We start from the raw sequence: 19088 nt of genomic DNA on the forward strand, positions 1-19088 counted from the left end.
AACACGAATATGAAATCATACCCCAATTTTTCTTCTTCTGCCGAACGGAAAACGAAATAAAAATGTTGATAAGATTTATGTTATTGTTTTTTCCTTTCTTATTTCTCCTTTTAAGCCAAAGAAAGACAAAAATGACGAGGAAAACATAACTAAAAAAAAAAAAAAATCAAATCCAGCTTCCCTTTTTCTCTTCCTCACTTCGCTCCAGAGAAAACGAAAATCATCCGTAACTACTTTATATTTTTTTCCTCTTAAGCTTCTCCTCTGAGCCAATGAGCGTGTGTCTTCTCCTCGCGCGGCAGGCAGTTAAGAAAAGTAAATCAACGGGAGTCGAACGGGAGGCCCACGCTCGCTCTACCTTCTTGTTGGCCACCTCCAGGTACATCTCCTGCTCGCGGGTCAACGGTTCCTCCTGCACCCCGTTCTCTATGAAGAATTGTCTGGTCTCCACCGACTCCGCAGTGTTCTCTCCGTAGGCTTTACTGTGTGTGCGTATGTGGGATTATGAGATGGTTTGGGAGGGATTGTGTTTGTGTTCGTGTTCGTGTGCGTAAGCGTGTGTGTGTGTGTGTATGTGTGTGTGTATGTGTGTATGTGTAGGAAGGGGGTATTCTGGGCACTAGACAGGCGACAGGGTGACAGGGAAGGAGTAGGGTCGAGACATTGGTTGGAACAGGAGCAATGGGGACTCTGGTTAAGCTAAAACGAAGCAACAAGGGATAATAAGACAATAGAATGATGTACTAGTTTGAACGATATAGGGCGTCACGGGAAGACAGACAAGGCGAATCTCAAAAACAGACATTAGTTTAGACAAGGGAGGGGCGTACAGGGAGAGACAGGGATGCTTTACAGACGAAGTAAATACCAAAAACAGGAGTCATGGGTGTTAATAGGGACAAGGAGACGAATAGCAGGAATTGGAAAAGTAGGGGATGGGAACGAAACATGAGCAGGAGGGCAGCAGGGGGAGACAGGGACGATAATTATACAAACAAACCAAATACCAAAAACAACAGGAGTCATGAGTGCTGATAGGGACAAGGAACCGAATAGAAGGAGTCCGTAAATAAAGAGGAAAGACCGAAACCGGGGCACTGGGGAAAGGAACAACGTAGGGATGATAAATTATATAGACGAAGCAAATACCAAAACCCGGGGTCATAGGTGCTGATAGGGACAAGGAACCGAATAGAAGGAGTCCGTAAATAAAGAGGAAAGACCGAAACCGGGGCACTGGGGTAAGGGACAGCGTAGGGATGATAAATTATATAGACGAAGTAAATACCAAAACCCGGGGTCATAGGTGCTGATGGGGACAAGGAACCGAATAGAAGGAGTCCGTAAATAAAGAGGAAAGACCGAAACAGGGACACTGGGGCAAGGAACACGGGTAAGGCTGGGGGTGATACTAAGCTATAACACGCGAAGGTAAAGAGAGGGAGATTGACCGGGATAATGCGCTAGGATAAAGAGAGAAAACGGGGCACGGGTTCAGGGGATCGGATGTGTCAGCGGGAAAGGGAGTGTCCGGCGCATAAAAGATTCAGAAACAAAGGGGTTGACGAGGGAAGGAAAATGATTTGGACTCGCGACTCACACTCCTCAAGTCTGAACTATGGGGAGGTTGGGGGTTGACGTGGGGGTGGGCGTGTTGCATGGGGGGTTGAGATGACGCTGGGGGTGGGGAGTGGGGGTTGAGATGGTGCTGGGAGAGGGGAGTGGGGGTTGAAATGGGGCTGGGAGTTGGAAGTGGGGGTTGAGGTGAGGCTGGGAGTAGGGAGTTGGGGTTGGGATGGTGCTGGGAGAGGGGAGTGGGGGTTGAGATGGGGCTGGGAGTTGAGAGTGGGTTGAGATGTGTCTGGGAGTAAGGAGTAGGGGTTGAGATGGGGCTGAAAGTGGGGGTTGGGAGTTGAAGGGGTGGGGTTTGAGGTGGGGATGGCAGTGGAGGTTCGGGGTTAAAGAGGGGGGTGGGAGTTGGGAGTGGGGGTTGAGAAAGAGGTGGGGGTGGGGAGTGGGGGTTGAGGAGGAGGTGGGAGTGGGGAGTTTGGGTTGAGGTAGGAGGGTCTGAGGTGGAGATGTCATCGGAATCAAGGAGAGGCTTCAGAGGGATTTATGCGTCTAATTATCCGGCTTACCTACGTGTTTACCTGTGTGTGTATGGTGATTAAGAACCCATGAAAGATTATTAGTGTTAGGGAAGATTAGTGTGTGAAAGTTTAAGGTGAGATGATGATGTTAATTAAAGGGCTTACCTATGTGTTTACCAGCGTGTCTATTAAAAGTTTATGAGTCTGGGTACTCTCTATTCGATCTGTAAATTTAATCTCACTTGTCAACTAATTAATGTAACATAATAACAATCTACACTATTTTTATGTAATTCCCTGCAGAACACTTGATTGAAAAAGCAATATATGTAAAGAAAAAACCCTCAATGATATCAAACTCCTAACCTATTTAACAACTTACTACATACCCCAATCTGTCAGAAGTCACGTATATCCAGTAATTGCCTGCTAAACTTTTTATTAGAACAGCAATGCATTTATAGGGACAGTAATATATAGTAGGGGTAAATCATGTATGAATAACTAACTCCTTTTACTATGCTTCCTGCAAGTCTAACCACACCATGATCTATCCACACGTATGTTCTTTCAGCTTCACCAGAGTATCAGTAAATAGTATGAACTTGGAACACACTAATCTATCAACCTTCCCTATAGCTTATCTTTCTTCCCATTGACAGACACATTTAATACCCTAACTATCAGCAATATCCACACGTATGTTCTTTCAGCTTCACCAGAGTATCAGTGAATAGTATAAACTTGGAACACACAAATCTAACAACCTTCCCTATAGCTTATCTTTCTATCCATTGACAGACACATCTAATACCCTAACTATCAGCCTGACCGAGCAACCCCAAATCTGCCCTGTCAACACTTCCGTAAAAAGAGAAACACTCATATCAGCCTCCCCTGTAGCTTATCTCTACCCACTGACTCTTCTACTATCTACCGGTCTATCCAAACACCCGCTGCCTGTCCTGTCCACATTCCCGTAAACAGAAAAAACAACCTACGTCTGTTCTTCCAGCTTGGCCAGAGTATAAAAAAAACCTTGGAACACACTAATCTATCAACCTTCCCCTATAGCTCTTCTCTCTACTCACTGCTGCATCTACTACCCTACCGGTCTATCCAAACACCCACTAATATGTCCACACACACACGCGTATTAAGAAAACCACTCACGTCTGTTCTTCCAGCTTGGTCAGAGTATCAATAGTATGACCCTGGTAAACAGTATCAACGTTTCCTACAGCTTATCTTCCTACCCATTGATGCATCTGTTACCCTGCCTAGTCGCCTGGTCAAACACCCGGCGATCTATCCAGTAAACACAAACATGAAAGGAAAACCACTTACGTCTGTTCTTCCAGCTTGGTCAGAGTATCAATAGTATGAGCCTGGTACACAGTATCATCTTCCTACCCATTGATGCATCTATTAGCCGCCTGGTCAAACACCCGGGGATCTATCCAGTAAACACAAACATAAAAAGAAAACCACTCACGTCTGTTCTTCCAGCTTGGTCAGAGTATCAACAGTATGAGCCTGGTAAACAGTATCAACGTTTCCTACAGCTTATCTTCCTACCCATTGATGCATCTATTACCCTGCCTAGCCGCCTGGTCAAACACCCGGCGATCTATCCAGTAAACACAAACATAAAAAGAAAACCACTTACGTCTGTTCTTCCAGCTTGGTCAGAGTATCAATAGTATGAGCCTGGTACACAGTATCAACGTTCCCTACATCTTATCTTCCTACCCATTGATGCATCTATTACCCTGCCTAGCCGCCTGGTCAAACACCCGGCGATCTATCCAGTAAACACAAACATAAAAAGAAAACCACTTACGTCTGTTCTTCCAGCTGGGACAGGGTGCTTTCCATCGTGTCAATCTCCTGCTCGAGGCGCGCCAGCTGGTCCGCCTTGAGTTCGAGAGGCTGGATCGGGTTGTTCGCCTCCTCCTCGGCGATCTCACGCTCGATGTTGAGGTACTCCTCCAACATCGAGCGGTCGACTTCCCTCTGCAGGCGGAGCAAAGAAATGTAGAGTTAAGGATAAGACATAAAAGGGGGATCTTAATGCATTTTTTTTACAACAAAGGAGACAGCTCAAGGGCACACAAAAAAGTAAACAATAATAAAAGAAAAGCCCGCTACTCGCTGCTCACAAAACGAATCTAAAGAGGTGGCCGAAAGAGAGGTCAATTTCTGAAAGAGAGGTCAATAACTGATTTTGTTTTTCTTTTCTTATTTGTAGTTCCGTAGCGCCTGCATGATGTCTTAATGAGCCTAGTGGTCGGCCCCAATTCGTTACTAGCGCACGCGAATTTTTTTTATAGTGGCTAATGTTATGGATGATTGCTACCTCACTTAGTACTCCTCTTGACCGGTGCTGTCGTTTTTTCTTCGTTTTTCTTTAGACTTTTAGAGTATGGTTTATACTTATCTTTAACTGCTAATGTGTCTTCTATTAAAACGTGGTTAATGAAGCAGGGAGAGGTGAGACGAGGGCAGGTAAAGACAGGTAAAGGGCAGGAGGAAATTTAAAGGGAAGGAAGGGAAGAAGAGAACATATAATCAACGTAAATGAAAAGCGAGGAAAACGAGAGGAGTGCTATATCTGTACTTTTTATTGAGTCTTCTATTAAAAAGGGTTTGATGGAGCTGGGAAAGGTGAGAGGACAGGTACCAGGTAAAGACAGAAGGAGCTTTACAGGGAACGAAGGTAAGAGAACATAATAAACATGAATTTAGAGCGAGGAAAACGAGAGGAGTGCTATATCTGTACGTCTTATTGAGTCTTCTATTAAAAAGTGTTTGATGGAGCTGGAAAGGTGAGACAAGAACACGTACCAGGCAAAGACAGAAGGAGATTTAATTAGAAGGGAACGGAGGTAAGAAGAGAACTTAAACCTAAATGAAGAGCGAGAAAAATGAGAGAAGAGTGCTATATCCTTACTTCTTATTGAGCCTTCTATTAAAAAGTGTTTGATGGAGCTGGGAAAGGTGACACAAGAACAGGTAAGGCTAGAAGGAGATTTAAAGAGGAACGAAGATAAAAAGGGAACATCATCAACGTAAATGGAAAGCGAGGAAAACGAGAAATGAGAGAGAGTTGCAATTTATAGGAAGAGAAGAAGGCAACAGAGGAGAAAAATGAGGAGATAAAATACAAGAAACAACCGAGAAAGAGGGAGAAACGAGGACGAGAAGAAATAAAGGTCGGCGAGGAGAAAAGAAGAAAATGAAGAAGGTCAAAAGTCGAGTCCAAGGGGAAGGTGTCAGGCATCCCAGAGAGGTCAGCTGAGGTCAAAGGTAGGAAAAGGTGAAATGCCAAACTGTGAATGAGAGAGAGAGAGAGAGAGAGAGAGAGAGAAATAGAAAATAGAGAAAGAGAGAGCGTCAGCTATTTCTCAAAGGTCATAAGCTGCGGAGTGTGTGTACGTGTGTGTGTGTGTGTGTGTGTGTGTGTGTGTGTGTGTGTGTGTGTGTGTGTGTGTTAGTCGTCGAGGTGGAGCTTGAGATACTGTGTGTTTGTACCCCTGAGGACGAGGAGATGAGAGAGAATGGAGTCGAGTAACGGAGGAGTTCCTGAGGTGCTTCGGGAGGAGGAGGAGGAGGAGGAGGAGGAGGAGGAGGAGGAGGAAGAAGAGGAGATGACAATGACGATGATGTATGTATAAGTGTTTTGTTCTTTAATTTCCTTCATCAATGTTCTATATCTTCATTTCCTTGTGATGGTGTCGTGTTGTCTTTTCTTTATCTATGAAGTTATTTCCTCCTTTCCACTTTGCTTCCTGTTTTAATAAGGATCCAAAGTGTTGTCTAAGTGTTGTATCGTTGTTTTACTAATTCATGTAGCCATCTTTGTTGTCCTCCTCCTCCTCCTCCTCCTCCTCTTTTTCTCTTCATTGCTTCTTATATACACATACACATACACACACACATACTTATATACACATCTTATATATACATGATTTTTCCTCCTCGTTACGCCCTTTCTTTATAGCATATCTGTCACTGTTTCCTCCGTTTCCTTCTCCTCCTCCTCCTCCTTTTCCTCTTCTTTGCTTCTTATATATCTCTTACGCATCTTCGTTCTCCTTGTTACTCTCCTTCTTCATCCCTTATCCGTCATTGTTTTCCTCCGTTTCCTTCTCCTCCTCCTCCTCCTCCTCCTCCTCTTCTTCTTGGTTATTCCCCTTCTTCTTTCACTTCCTCCTCCTCATTATTACCTTACTCCTCCTCCTCCTCCTCCTTGTTTTCATATTCCCTCTTGCCTTCTTCGCCTCGTTACTCCTACTCCTTGTCATCATCATTTCTATTTCAGTGTCCTCTTTTTCCTCCTGTTACTGCCCTTTAGTTTCTTCGCTTTCTCTCTTTCCTTCATTCATTGCTTTTTCTATCTCCTCCTCCTCCTTCTCCTCCTCCTCCTCAACCTCCACCACCACCACCTTCTGCTCTTATTTTTCATTCTCACCCTTGTCCTCTCCCTCCTCTTTTTCCTCCTCCTCCTCCTCCTCCTCCTCCTCCCCCTCCTCCTCCTCCTCGTACAATGCCATGAAAGGCGAGGAGCAGCTTTAAGTGTGTACGTTTATTATGTTTCCGAACTGAACACCTGCACACACACACACACACACACACACACACACACATAAACAACATTGCCGTGAACGTGTGTGTGTGAGTGTGTGTGTGTGTGTGTGTGTGTGTGTGTGTGTGTGTGTGTGTGTGTGTGTGTGTGTTGTATGCTAATATCCATAAATGGATATGCTTACACATGAGAGAGAGAGAGAGAGAGAGAGAGAGAGAGAGAGAGAGAGAGAGAGAGAGAGAGAGAGAGAGAGAGAGAAAGAGAATACATACACGCACGCACGCACGCACGCACGCTCGCACGCAAGGTGATATCCATCGGGACACGAAACTGACTTACTTTTCAGATGGAATTTTAATTTCTCATCTTTTTTCCCCGAGTAACAAAGCGCCTCGAGGCAGGGCAGAGCGGGAGAGGTTGCCATGGCGACGGGCAGCTCATTGGCCGGCGTGTCAGCCAATCGTGGGGTGTCGAGCGATTTAGAAGTTAGCGATGACACGGGAGACCTAACCACCTGTCAGTCGGCGGCGGGAAGCGGGGGTGGAAGGGAGAGAGGGATGACGAGAGAGGGATGACGAGAGAGAAAGGGATGGACACAGTTAACAGAGGAGGAGAGGAGTGAAGGTGAGTGAGGGAGAGAAAGGGTCAGGGGAGGAGAGGGAGAGAAGGATATACGAGAGAAAAAGAGGGAGAAGGATTGAGACAAGTAGCAAAGGAGGAAAGGTGAGTGGAAGGGGACTAGCAGAGAATGGGAAGGCAAAGAATAGGGAAGAAAGGGAGAGAGAAGGATGAGAGAAAGGAAGGTAGGTAGGTAGGTAGGGAGGGAGGGAATGAGACAGGTAGCAAAGGAGAGGAGGGAAGGAGAGTAGCACAAAGGGTGAGAAGAAGAGAGGAAGGTGAAGAACAAGGGAGAGAGAGGGAGAGGAAAGTAGAGGGAGAGAAGGATGATAAGAAAGAGAGACTAAAGAATGGAGACAGAAAGGAAAGGAGGAGAGGAGAGAAGGGAAGGAGAGTGGAAGAAGACTACCATGAAGGAGGGTCAGAAAGAGAGAGAATGAGAGAGGGAAGAAAGGAGAGAGAGCATTCAATCACTTACTCTCCTATTTCTGTCCCTTCTATTTCTACTACTATTGTTGATACGAAGGAGGAAGGAAGGGAGGGAGGGAGGGAGAAAGAGACGGAGAAAGAGAGAGGAGAAGGAGAAGTAGTAGGAAGAGAAGAAGAAACAGGAGGAAGAGGAAGAGAAGGAGGAGGAGGAGGAGGGTCATAGATTAGAAAGAGAGAGAGGGAGGGATTGGATATACTCAGCTAGTCAGTCAATCTACTACTACTACTACTACTACTACTACTACTACTGGGGATGAAGGAGAGAGAAGGAGAGGACAGGAAAAGTGAGGACGGAGCAAAATCATCGGAGTGTTAGGAGAGGGAGAGAGAGACGACCAAGATGAACTCGAACGGAAAGATTGGGATGAATAAGTCGGTGCCTTCGCTGCCACGCTTCTTTGCTGCCTCTGTTTCTACGGCTTCTCCTCTGAATGGGTGAGGGAGGGAGGGAATGGAAGGAAGGGAAGGGAGGGAAAGGCGAGGGAAGGGAGGAAAAGGAAGGTAGCTTATGTGGATCAGAGAGAGAGAGGATTGACGTTAAGAATGATTAGGAGGAGGAAAAAGTCTATTGATGCTAATGTTTTTCCTCCTCCTCTTCCTCCTCCTGTTTCTTCTGTTTCTTCTTCCCCTGCTCTTTTTCCTCTTCCTCCTCTTCTTTCTTCTGTTTCTTCTTCCCCTACTCTTCTTCCTCTTCCTCCTCTTTTTTCTTCTGTTTCTTCTTCCTCTACTCTTCTTCCTCTTCCTCCTCTTTCTTCTTCTTTTATTCTTCCTCCTACTCTCACTACTCCTCTTCTTCCTCTTCCTCCTCTTTCTTCTCTTCCTCCTCTTACCCCTCCTCTTACTACTCCTCTTCTTCCTCTTCCTCCTCTTTCTTCTTCTCCTCCTCTTACTCCTCCTCTTACTACCCCTCTTCTTCCTCTTTCTTCTCCTTCTACTCTTATTCCTCCTCCTATTCCTCTCTTCGTCCTCCTCCTCCTCCTCCTCCTCCTCCCCTACTACTACTACTACTACTACTACTACTACTACTACTACTATTGCGAGCATGAACGAAGAGCGCGCGCAGAGAAGAAGGAGGGTCATAAGGATTGCCTGGAGGAGACAAGGGAGGAAAAAGAGCAGAAACGGCAGGGAAGAAAGATCAAGAAGTAGGGATGGAAGGATCTCTTTTGCTCCTTCTCCTCCTGCTGCGGCTGCTGTTGGTGCCGCCTCTGCCTGCTGGATACGTGGGTGGAAAAGGAAGGATAGAAGGAATGGGAGAGGGAGGAGAATGGAGATGGGGAGGAGATCAAAAAAGGATGTTGGAGGAGTGAAGGAGAGATAGAGATGAACGAGGATGGGGATGTAAAAAAAAGAGATATTGAATGAAGGAAGGGAGGAAGAAAGGAAGGCAGGAATGAATGAATGAAGGAAGGAAGGAAGGAAGGAAGGAAGGAAGGAAGGAAGTATGGAAGAAAGGAAGGCAGGAAGGAAGGAAGGAAGGAAGGAAGGAAGGAAGTATGGAAGAAAGGAAGGAAGGAAGGAAGGAAGGAAGGCAGGAAGGAAGGAAGGAAGGAACGAAATGGAAAAAAAATAGATGAGGAATCGAGAAAGAAAGGACAGGGAAGGGAAGGAGAGAAGGAAAGGAAAAATCAAAAAGAATGGAGATGGGGAGACAGAGAGAAAGAAAGATATTGAAGGAAGAAAGGAAGGAAGGAAGGGGAGAAGGAGATAAACGGGTATAAGGAATCGACAAAAGAAGGGTATTGAAGAAAGAAAGGAAGGGAGAAAGAGAAAAAAGGAGATGAAGAAGGATAAAGAAAAGATTCTGCAGATAGGTACGAAGGAAATAAAGGAAGGAAAAAGAGATATGGGTGAAGTTTTGGATACTGGGTGAAAGAAGATGACGGAGAGAAAGAGAGAGAGAGAGAATGAAAGATGAAAGAAGGGAGACAAAGACGAAACAGTAAACCGAGAAAGACTAAACCAAATGAACATCACAGAGAAGAAAGAAAAGAGAGGAAAAGAGGAAGAAGAGAAAGAAAGCGTAAGAGGAATGTGTAAGAGGAAGAGGAACACGAAACCAATATACGAGGAGAGGATCAAGAGGAAGAGGAGGAAAGGAGAGAGAGAGAGAGAGGAGAGAGAGAGGAGAGAGAACGAGAGAGAGAGGGAGAGAGAGAGAGAGAGAGAGAGAGAGAGAGAGAGAGAGAGAGAGAGAGAGAGAGAGAGAGAGAGAGAGAGAGAGAGAGAGAGAGAGAGAGAGAGAGAGAGAGAGAGAGAGAGAGAGAGAGAGAGAGAGAGAGAGAGAGAGAGAGAGAGAGAGAGAGAGAGAGAGAGAGAGAGAGAGAGAGAGAGAGAGAGAAAGAGGAGGCGAGGAAGAACGCAAGCAAGAGATGGAGAGAGAGAGAAAGATAAAAGTGAGCAAAAAATAAATTAGGCTGGCGACATAAACAAAACGTATATGAAAAGAAGAAAAAAAGACTAGAAAAAGAGGATTTAATTAGAGAGACGAAAGAAAAGGTTGATAAAATAGATATATGATGGCGGTGGTGGTGGTGGTGATGGTGGTGGTGGTGGTGGTGATGGTGGTGGTGATGGCGACAAGAGGCGAATAAGACAACGAAAATAAAGAAAAAATAAAGGTCCAAAAAAAAACATAGAAGAAGAAATAGAAGAAAACAAGAGAGCTGGAAAAGAAAGGCGAGGCAGAAAGAGGGAGAGAGAAAGAGATAAAAGATAAAAGAGAGAGGGACGTCTAGGCAAGATAAGGAAGTAAGGAAAGAAGATAGGAAGAAAGGAAAGGAAAGATACTGAAGGGGAAAAGAAGAGAGCAATGAAGGATGGGCTTATGATATTGATAGATAAGATAAAGAATGGGATGGGCTGGATAAAGGATAGCATGTGGATAAGAAAAGTGTGAATAAGTGGGAAAAAGAGAGATAGAGAGCAAGAAAGAATAGGTATACAGTACAGGGATATTGGATAGAGGATGGGAAATAATGGATAAGGGATAATATGGGAATAAAAAGAGGTGAAAGAAGGGGCAAATGAGAGATATAGAGAGCAAAGGGGAATAGGTATATATAGTTAGGGTATTGGATAGAACGATAGAGGATGGGGAAAGAACAGGTCAGGGATAGTGGAAGGGGTGGATTTAAGGTGTGGGTGAGGGGAGAGGGGAGAGAGGGAGTAGGTGAGGAAGGGGAAGAAGGAGGAGAAGAGGGAGTAAGGGGATGAGGGATGGGAGGAAATATGTGAAAGGGGGAGAGGAAAAGGGGAGGGGAGGGAAACGCCAGAGGTGGATATGCAGTGAATCAGACATCGTTATCTCTCTCTCTCTGGAAATGTTAACCTCATTCCTGTCAGAGTGATGGACGTTTCCTCGTTCTCGTATCCATTCACAAACGCAATCCTTGAATATTCTCGTTTTTAGCTATTTTTTCGCTCCCAGTGTTGCTATTACCGAGGCTGATATTACTGAAAAGACCATCACGGCTTGGTTTGACGTGGTGGGTTCTACTGCTACTACTACTACTACTACTACTACTACTACTACTACTACTACTACTACTACATAACCACCTCTATCATCACCTTTAATAGTGCTACAAGGGTGTATAAGTAAACATTGAACGCCTTGAAATCTAAAAACAAACTAGAGTCTCAAGGATTTCAATTTCAGTGGAGCAGTTTATTTCACACATCATCTCTCCTCCTCCTTCTCCACCTTCTTTTTCTTCTTCTTCTTCTTCTTCTTCTTCGTTTTCTTCTTCTTCTTCCTCTTCTTCCTCCTGCCGGGCCTACGGGGTTTCCTCCTCGCATGGAACATTTCTCTTGCCCTTATTTCCTCCTCTTTGCTTCCTCCTTTTCCTCTTCCTCCTCCTTCTTCGTCCCTTCATTCGTATATTTTCTTTCATCTTCATATTTTGTTATTTTTCTTCCTGTTTTTTTGTGGTGTTTTTCGTTTTTTATTTCCACCCTGTCAGATATTTTCCTTAGTTTTCTTTTCATGTATATTTTCTTCTTTACTTTTCATTTCTTTCTGTCTTTCTCCTTTTCTGTTTTCCTATTTTCCGTCTTCCTTTTTGCTTCCTTCCTTTCTTCCTTCCTTCCTTCCTTCCCTCCAATCTGCCTTATGCATGTTTTTTTTATAGTTTTCATTCCTTCCTGTCTTACTTCTTTCTGGTTTTCCTTCTGTTTACCTTCCTTTCTTCCTTCCTTCCCCCTAGTTTGCCTTTCTCCCTTAATTCCCTCTTTCATTCTTTTCTTCCCTTATTCCTTCGTCCCCTTTATCCATATTCTCTCACTTCTTGCATTTCTCTCCACGTCTCCTTCAGCCCTTCTTACATATTATTCTCTTCCATCACTCCTTCCCCTTTTCCCTTCCTCTCACGGCTATTCATCACTTCTCGTCTTCCTTCTCCACTTTATCACCCTCCTCCTTCAACACGCCTCTTCCATCTTTCTCCTTCTTCTTTTCTTTTAATTCCCCCTAGATTTCTTTCTCCCATTTTCTCTTCCTCTGCTCTTTCTACATGTTTCTCCCGTTTCTCCCTTCTCTTCTTTTCTATTATTTCTCTTCCTTTCGTATAAATCCCTTCACTTCTTTTCCCCATTTTCTCTACTATTTCTTTTATTTTTCAGACTCTTTATTGTCTTATGTCCTCTCCTTTCACTCTCTCTCTCTCTCTCTCTCTCTCTCTCTCTCTTTACGTGCAAGGAGTGAAGGACGAACGAATTCCCCACAAATTAAAGTAAATGGGAGAGTTGTGCATTGCTTGTGAAATGAACGAGGAATATATTTCACATGACTCTCTCTCTCTCTCTCTCTCTCTCAGCTGGTTTATATTAGTTTTTTGCATGAGTTTCATTTAATCAACTTTTTAGAGCAGAATAATCTCCCTTCCCTTTTATTTAGTTTTTGGGGCATAATAATCTCCCCTTCCCCTTAACTTACTTTTATATATAATTTGGAATCGCTGTACAGCATAGACGAGAGGAGAGAGAATGTTTAATCAGCGTTGCCTGACTAATGAAGGTTCCCAGTCATTATTATCGGGAGCATCATTGAGTTACACGAGGAAAATTATTGAAAGGGATAATGTAAAATAATGAAGGTCTGACGCAGAAATAAAATGATTAAGTATGTTTATTTAGGGAGACGTTAAGTGGGTTGCGGAAAACACTTAATGAGTGGATGACCTACTTTTCGATCTTACGTTTAGACGCTTTACGAACTTTAGAATAATGATAAAGAAAATAAAAATAAATAAATAAAAAATTAATGAATAAATAAAATATAACAAACAAACAAACAAACAAAATACTAGCACGCCTCAATACTTTATAAATATGCATACATAAATACCTTCAAATACACACACACATATATATAGTCGCTCGGTAAGTCAATAACAACAACAAAAACAACAACCACAACAACTACTACTACTACTATTACTACTAATTTTGTAACGAATGAAAAAAAAGGAAAACGAAGAAAAATAGAGAAGATTACGGTGAAAATAAGTAAAGAAAACGCTACTGAATATTGAGGTCAGAATTTTAATCATCTCTTCCGTTTAAACGCTTAATTAATGACAGTTGATACAAATTAGAGGAGGAGAAGGAGGAGGAGGCGGAGGAGGGGGAGGGAGAGAGGGAGGAGGAGGAGGAGGAGGAAGAGAAAGGAAGGAAGGAAGGAGGGAAGGAAGGAAGGGATGAGGAGGAGAATGAAGGAAAGAAGTAAGGAAGGAAGGAAAGAAGAAAAAGAGAAAGAAAGAAAGAAAGAAAGAAAGGAAGGAACGAATCGCAATCAAAGAGAATAGGAGGAGGAGAAGGGAAAAAAGAAGAAAGAGGAGAAAGAGGATGAGGATTGAGGAGGGTGAGGAAGAAGGGAAGAAGAAGAAAAATATGTGTAGGCTTCAGGTTATGGGCGTAACAAAATCATCAACAACAACAAAAAAAATACGGAAAAAAAAGTCTTGTCGTAAAGTATTCACAGAAGCGGTTTAGGAAATTGTGTCTCGTTACCTGTAAGAGAGAGAGAGAGAGAGAGAGAGAGAGAGAGAGAGAGAGCAAGGGTGACGTGTCTCATGGAGGGTTTCTTCCATTCATGTCTATTTTTCACTGTCTTCCGAGTCGCTCCGTCAACTGAAAGGGAATTCTCTCTCTCTCTCACACACACACATACATACCCACACACATTAAGAGTTTTAATTAAATTCGCTGAGAAATGCGATTCTTATTAGGACTCGTGTGTGTGTGTGTGTGTGTGTGTGTGTGTGTGTGTGTGTGTGTGTGTGTGTGTGTGTGTTCAGCTGCGTCTTCTGCCGGCGACGTTCCAGGAAATAAGTAAAATATTAATTTCCTTACTAACTCACACGCGCGCACACACACACACACACACACACACACACACACACACACACACACACACACTAGCTATAATAATCGAAGAGAGCCAATCAGTATTGTGTTTGTGTTTGTATTTGTGTGTGTGTGTGTGTGTGTGTGTGTGGAGACGAGAACAATGGCACAAAGCCACTCACTAAACAAAGCAACACACACACACACACACACACACACACACACACACACACACACACACACACACACACACACGGTCATAACCACCACAATTAGGGTTATGCTCTTTGCTCATTTTCTTCATTTGTCCCATTAACACATTTCCCACTTTCATCTATTAGCCCTAAACTAATCCTTTCATTACTTCAACAAACTACATTAACCTATATTTTTCACATTCACTTCCTCATACATACATTTTTCATCTATCATCTTCATTACACAAACACATTTTTCCTATCTTTTTTCCTCCTTATTCTCTTTCCTCTTCTATGCCGTCCAGCACTGTGTAAATTCTTCCTTTAAAACCAAACTCGGCCACCACTTCCTTCACTTTAAGATTCGTTATGGTAGAAGTTCCGTTTAGGTGGCCATTTGATTTTATGTACTTTTGTTTTGGTTTTAGGAGGGAGCACCTAGTTTAGCCCATAGGGTGTGTGGGATGTGAGTATTTATGTAAATCTAAGTCTCTCTCTCTCTCTCTCTCTCTCAGTAATTCACCTTAACCTACACAATTTACCTGTCTCGTGTGCGTGTGCTCTCAAAATTCCTCCTCCTATCCTCCCCTACATTTCTCGCCGCCTTTTTCCTTTTACTATCTCACTTCTTCCTTCTCTTCCTCTCCTTACTCTCTTTTCTTATTTCCCAGACGCACCATTTCTCCTCCCTCTCACGTCCATCTTTCTCCGTCCGTGGCTGAGTCTTGCGTCACTCTTGCGTCCGTATTTTCGCGTCCGTATAATTCCCGTCCACGTCCAATGCTTCCTTCACCCTGTACGTGTATCTTCGTCTGTTACTCCTTGTTCCTATACCTTTCCCCTTTGCTTGTTCTTAGTGTTGCGGGACCTTGGTGTATTGCTATGTTGTGTATTTTGTTTTGTTATTGAGTATTCTGTCTGGCGTCGTGTTGCAAGTTCTGGGATGGCATGTAAGGAAATGAGGGTCCAGACATATTAGTTTACTATTTCTTAAGCTGTTACCCACTTAGTCATTGTCTGTATAGTTTAGGTGTGTGGGAGAGGCGTTAAGGTCTATTGAATATGTCAGTCTGTGTTTGGGGGCGAGTTTGTGGTAATCTGGGAATGTGTGGTAAGGTTGTTTGGGTGGCTGGAAGGTCGTAGCGAACTCTCAGACAGGTGGAGTGAAAGAGAGGAAGCCGAGAGGGAGAAAGGAAGTGGAGGGACGAAGTCTAAATGGAGGGCAGCAAGAAGAGTAGAGATGAGGAAGGAAAGCAGGGTAGGCGGATAAAGTGTGTGGGAGGAAGGTAGAGGCAGGACGGAGAGAAGAAGGGAAGGAAGAGAGAAGGAACGAAAATGGGTTGTTAGGGAAGGGATAGAACGATGATAGCACAAGTAAGGAGTCAGGAGAGTGAAGAGTGATGAAGGATGAGGGAAGGTGCGCGATGGGAGCGGTAGGGAAGAAGGGTGAAGTAAGTGGAAAAAAGGAAAGGGCGGAAAGGAGGAAGAGAAGAACAAGAAGGGAGGGAGGGAGGGATTGAGAAAAAAAGAAAGAAATGGAAAGAAAGGAGGGAGGGAGGAATAAAGGAGTTTCCCGCCTTTGCCATCGCCCGCCGTCCCCACAGCCGCCTCCCCTCAACGCAACCTTCGCGCCTCTTCACCTTCCCACAGAGGCCTGAGGACGATATCCGTGGCTCGAGGCGTCATCAGATGAATTTCTTTTACTTCGCTTCACAATGTCTGGGTGGACACAGCCGTTGGCGTCGCCGTGGTCGTCTGGTCCGGGAATGGCGGCCCCGTGCTGGACCCAGCAGCATCGCGGGGACGGGGACATGAGAGCTGCGAGGCGGCGCTCCTCCCTGGCCGCGGGAGCCGCCGCCAACACGACCACCGCGGCCACCGACACGTCGCGGCCGTCCGCACCAGGCGAGGCGAACCTCAGGGATATTCATCTGTGATATGCATCACCCCTGCTGGCAGGGGCGGTGCCACCGTAACCAACTGTGATATTCATCTGTGATATGCATCACCCCTGCTGGCAGGGGCGGTGCCACCGTAACCAACTGTGATATTCATCTGTGATATGCATCACCCCTGCTGGCAGGGGCGGTGCCACCGTAACCAACTGTGATATTCATCTGTGATATGCATCACCCCTGCTGGCAGGGGCGGTGCCACCGTAACCAACTGTGATATTCATCTGTGATATGCATCACCCCTGCTGGCAGGGGCGGTGCCACCGTAACCAACTGTGATATTCATCTGTGATATGCACCACCCCTGCTGGCAGGGGCGGTGCCACCGTAACCAACTGTGATATTCATCTGTGATATGCATCACCCCTGCTGGCAGGGGCGGTGCCACCATCATCTAGTCAGGGGATACTGTCCCCGCCGCCCCCGCTGGCAGGGGCGGTGCCACCCTCATCTCTTCAGGGACTGCTGTCCCCGCCGCCCCCGCGGGCAGGGGCGGTGCCACCATCATCTAGTCAGGGACTGCTGTCCCCGCCGCCCCCGCTGGCAGGGGCGGTGCCTCCATCATCTAGTCAGGGGATGCTGTCCCCGCCGCCCCCGCTGGCAGGGGCGGTGCCACCATCATCTAGTCAGGGGATGCTGTCCCCGCCGCCCCCGCTGGCAGGGGCGGTGCCACCATCATCTAGTCAGGGGATACTGTCCCCGCCGCCCCCGCTGGCAGGGGCGGTGCCACCATCATCTAGTCAGGGACTGCTGTCCCCGCCGCCCCCGCTGGCAGGGGCGGTGCCTCCATCATCTAGTCAGGGGATGCTGTCCCCGCCGCCCCAGCTGGCAGGGGCGGTGCCCCCATCATCTAGTCAGGGGATGCTGTCCCCGCCGCCCCTGCTGGCAGGGGCGGTGCCACCATCATCTAGTCAGGGGATACTGTCCCCGCCGCCCCTGCTGGCAGGGGCGGTGCCACCATCATCTAGTCAGGGGATGCTGTCCCCGCCGCCCCTGCTGGCAGGGGCGGTGCCACCATCATCTAGTCAGGGGATGCTGTCCCCGCCGCCCCCGCTGGCAGGGGCGGTGCCACCATCATCTAGTCAGGGGATGCTGTCCCCGCCGCCCCTGCTGGCAGGGGCGGTGCCACCATCATCTAGTCAGGGGATACTGTCCCCGCCGCCCCCGCTGGCAGGGGCGGTGCCACCATCATCTAGTCAGGGACTGCTGTCCCCTCCGCCCCCGCTGGCAGGGGCGGTGCCTCCATCATCTAGTCAGGGGATGCTGTCCCCGCCGCCCCCGCTGGCAGGGGCGGTGCCATCATCATCTAGTCAGGGGATGCTGTCCCCGCCGCCCCTGCTGGCAGGCGGTGCCACCATCATCTAGTCAGGGATGCTGTCCCCGCCCCCGCTGGCAGGGGCGGTGCCATCATCATCTAGTCAGGGGATACTGTCCCCGCCGCCCCCGCTGGCAGGGGCGGTGCCACCATCATCTAGTCAGGGGATGCTGTCCCCGCCGCCCCCGCTGGCAGGGGCGGTGCCACCATCATCTAGTCAGGGGATACTGTCCCCGCCGCCCCCGCTGGCAGGGGTGGTGCCACCATCATCTAGTCAGGGACTGCTGTCCCCGCCGCCCCCGCTGGCAGGGGTGGTGCCACCATCATCTAGTCAGGGACTGCTGTCCCCGCCGCCCCCGCTGGCAGGGGCGGTGCCACCATCATCTAGTCAGGGGATACTGTCCCCGCCGCCCCCGCTGGCAGGGGTGGTGCCACCATCATCTAGTCAGGGGATACTGTCCCCGCCGCCCCCGCTGGCAGGGGTGGTGCCACCATCATCTAGTCAGGGGATACTGTCCCCGCCGCCCCCGCTGGCAGGGGCGGTGCCACCATCATCTAGTCATTGGATACTGTACCCCCCGCCCCCGCTGGCAGGGTCGGTGCCAAACTCATCTAGTCAGGGATACTGTCCCCGCCGCCCCTGCTGGCAGGGGCGGTGCCACCATCATCTAGTCAGGGGATACTGTCCCCGCCGCCCCCGCTGGCAGGGGTGGTGCCACCATCATCTAGTCAGGGACTGCTGTCCCCGCCGCCCCCGCTGGCAGGGGCGGTGCCACCATTTTATTTTAAAATGAGTTTTGTTTGCTATTCGGCGTAAGGAGACTCAACTGGTAATTCGTCTTAGACAATATTTTCACTTTTTCCATAATTTTTGCTGTCTGGATCTCGAGTAAAACTTTGCGAATGTCTAGTGCCAAGAACACACAATGCAAACCTCTAATTTGCATGTCTCATCTTTTCTGGCATCCTACCCCACAAACCTCTCACCCCCCCTCTCCCATCTGTTCCCGCCCTCCCCTGTCCTCCTCCTCCTCCGATCATCTTTCTTTACTCTAAGCAAAAGAAACTGGGAATATGCACAAAAATTTTTCGCTTAATTAAAATGTGGTGTTTCATTAGTGTGCGTGTGCGTGTGTGCGTGTGCGTGTGCGTGCGTGCGTGTGCGTGTGTGTGTGTGTGTGTGTGTGTGAGTGTGTGAGTGTGTGTGTGTGTGTGTGTGTGTGTGTAGTCTATTAAGGGTATTTGTTCTCGGCTCTTCGTGGGGAACTTTAAGGCGGAGTTTCAAGAAAGTGGAGTCTGGAACTACAAAACGGGGATACTGAGGAGAGGAAGGGGTTGGAGGGGTGGGGAGAGGCGGGGAGGGTAGGGATGGTGGGCTTGCATTATGAAGGGGGTGCTGGATGGGAGGTAGTGAAGGGGATGTGGGTGGTGCAGTGATGATGGAGGTGGTGGTAGTGAGTGATAAAGAGTATGGGGGGGCAAAGTAAG

At 47.0% G+C, this 19088-nt stretch overlaps 1 protein-coding gene across 2 annotated transcripts in view; it reads right to left on the reverse strand.

Moving 5' to 3' along the window:
- LOC127001521 (putative leucine-rich repeat-containing protein DDB_G0290503) overlaps positions 1–19088 on the reverse strand; it is a 117285-nt gene that overhangs the window by 49414 nt on the left and 48783 nt on the right. For both annotated transcript variants that reach the window (XM_050866132.1, XM_050866133.1), the window contains exon 4: positions 3934–4106. In XM_050866132.1, coding sequence (XP_050722089.1) covers positions 3934–4106 — 173 coding nt within the window. The remainder of the gene's footprint in view (positions 1–3933; positions 4107–19088) is intronic.

This window comes from Eriocheir sinensis, chromosome 21, assembly GCF_024679095.1.
Source record: "Eriocheir sinensis breed Jianghai 21 chromosome 21, ASM2467909v1, whole genome shotgun sequence".
NCBI classification, from domain to species: domain Eukaryota; kingdom Metazoa; phylum Arthropoda; class Malacostraca; order Decapoda; family Varunidae; genus Eriocheir; species Eriocheir sinensis.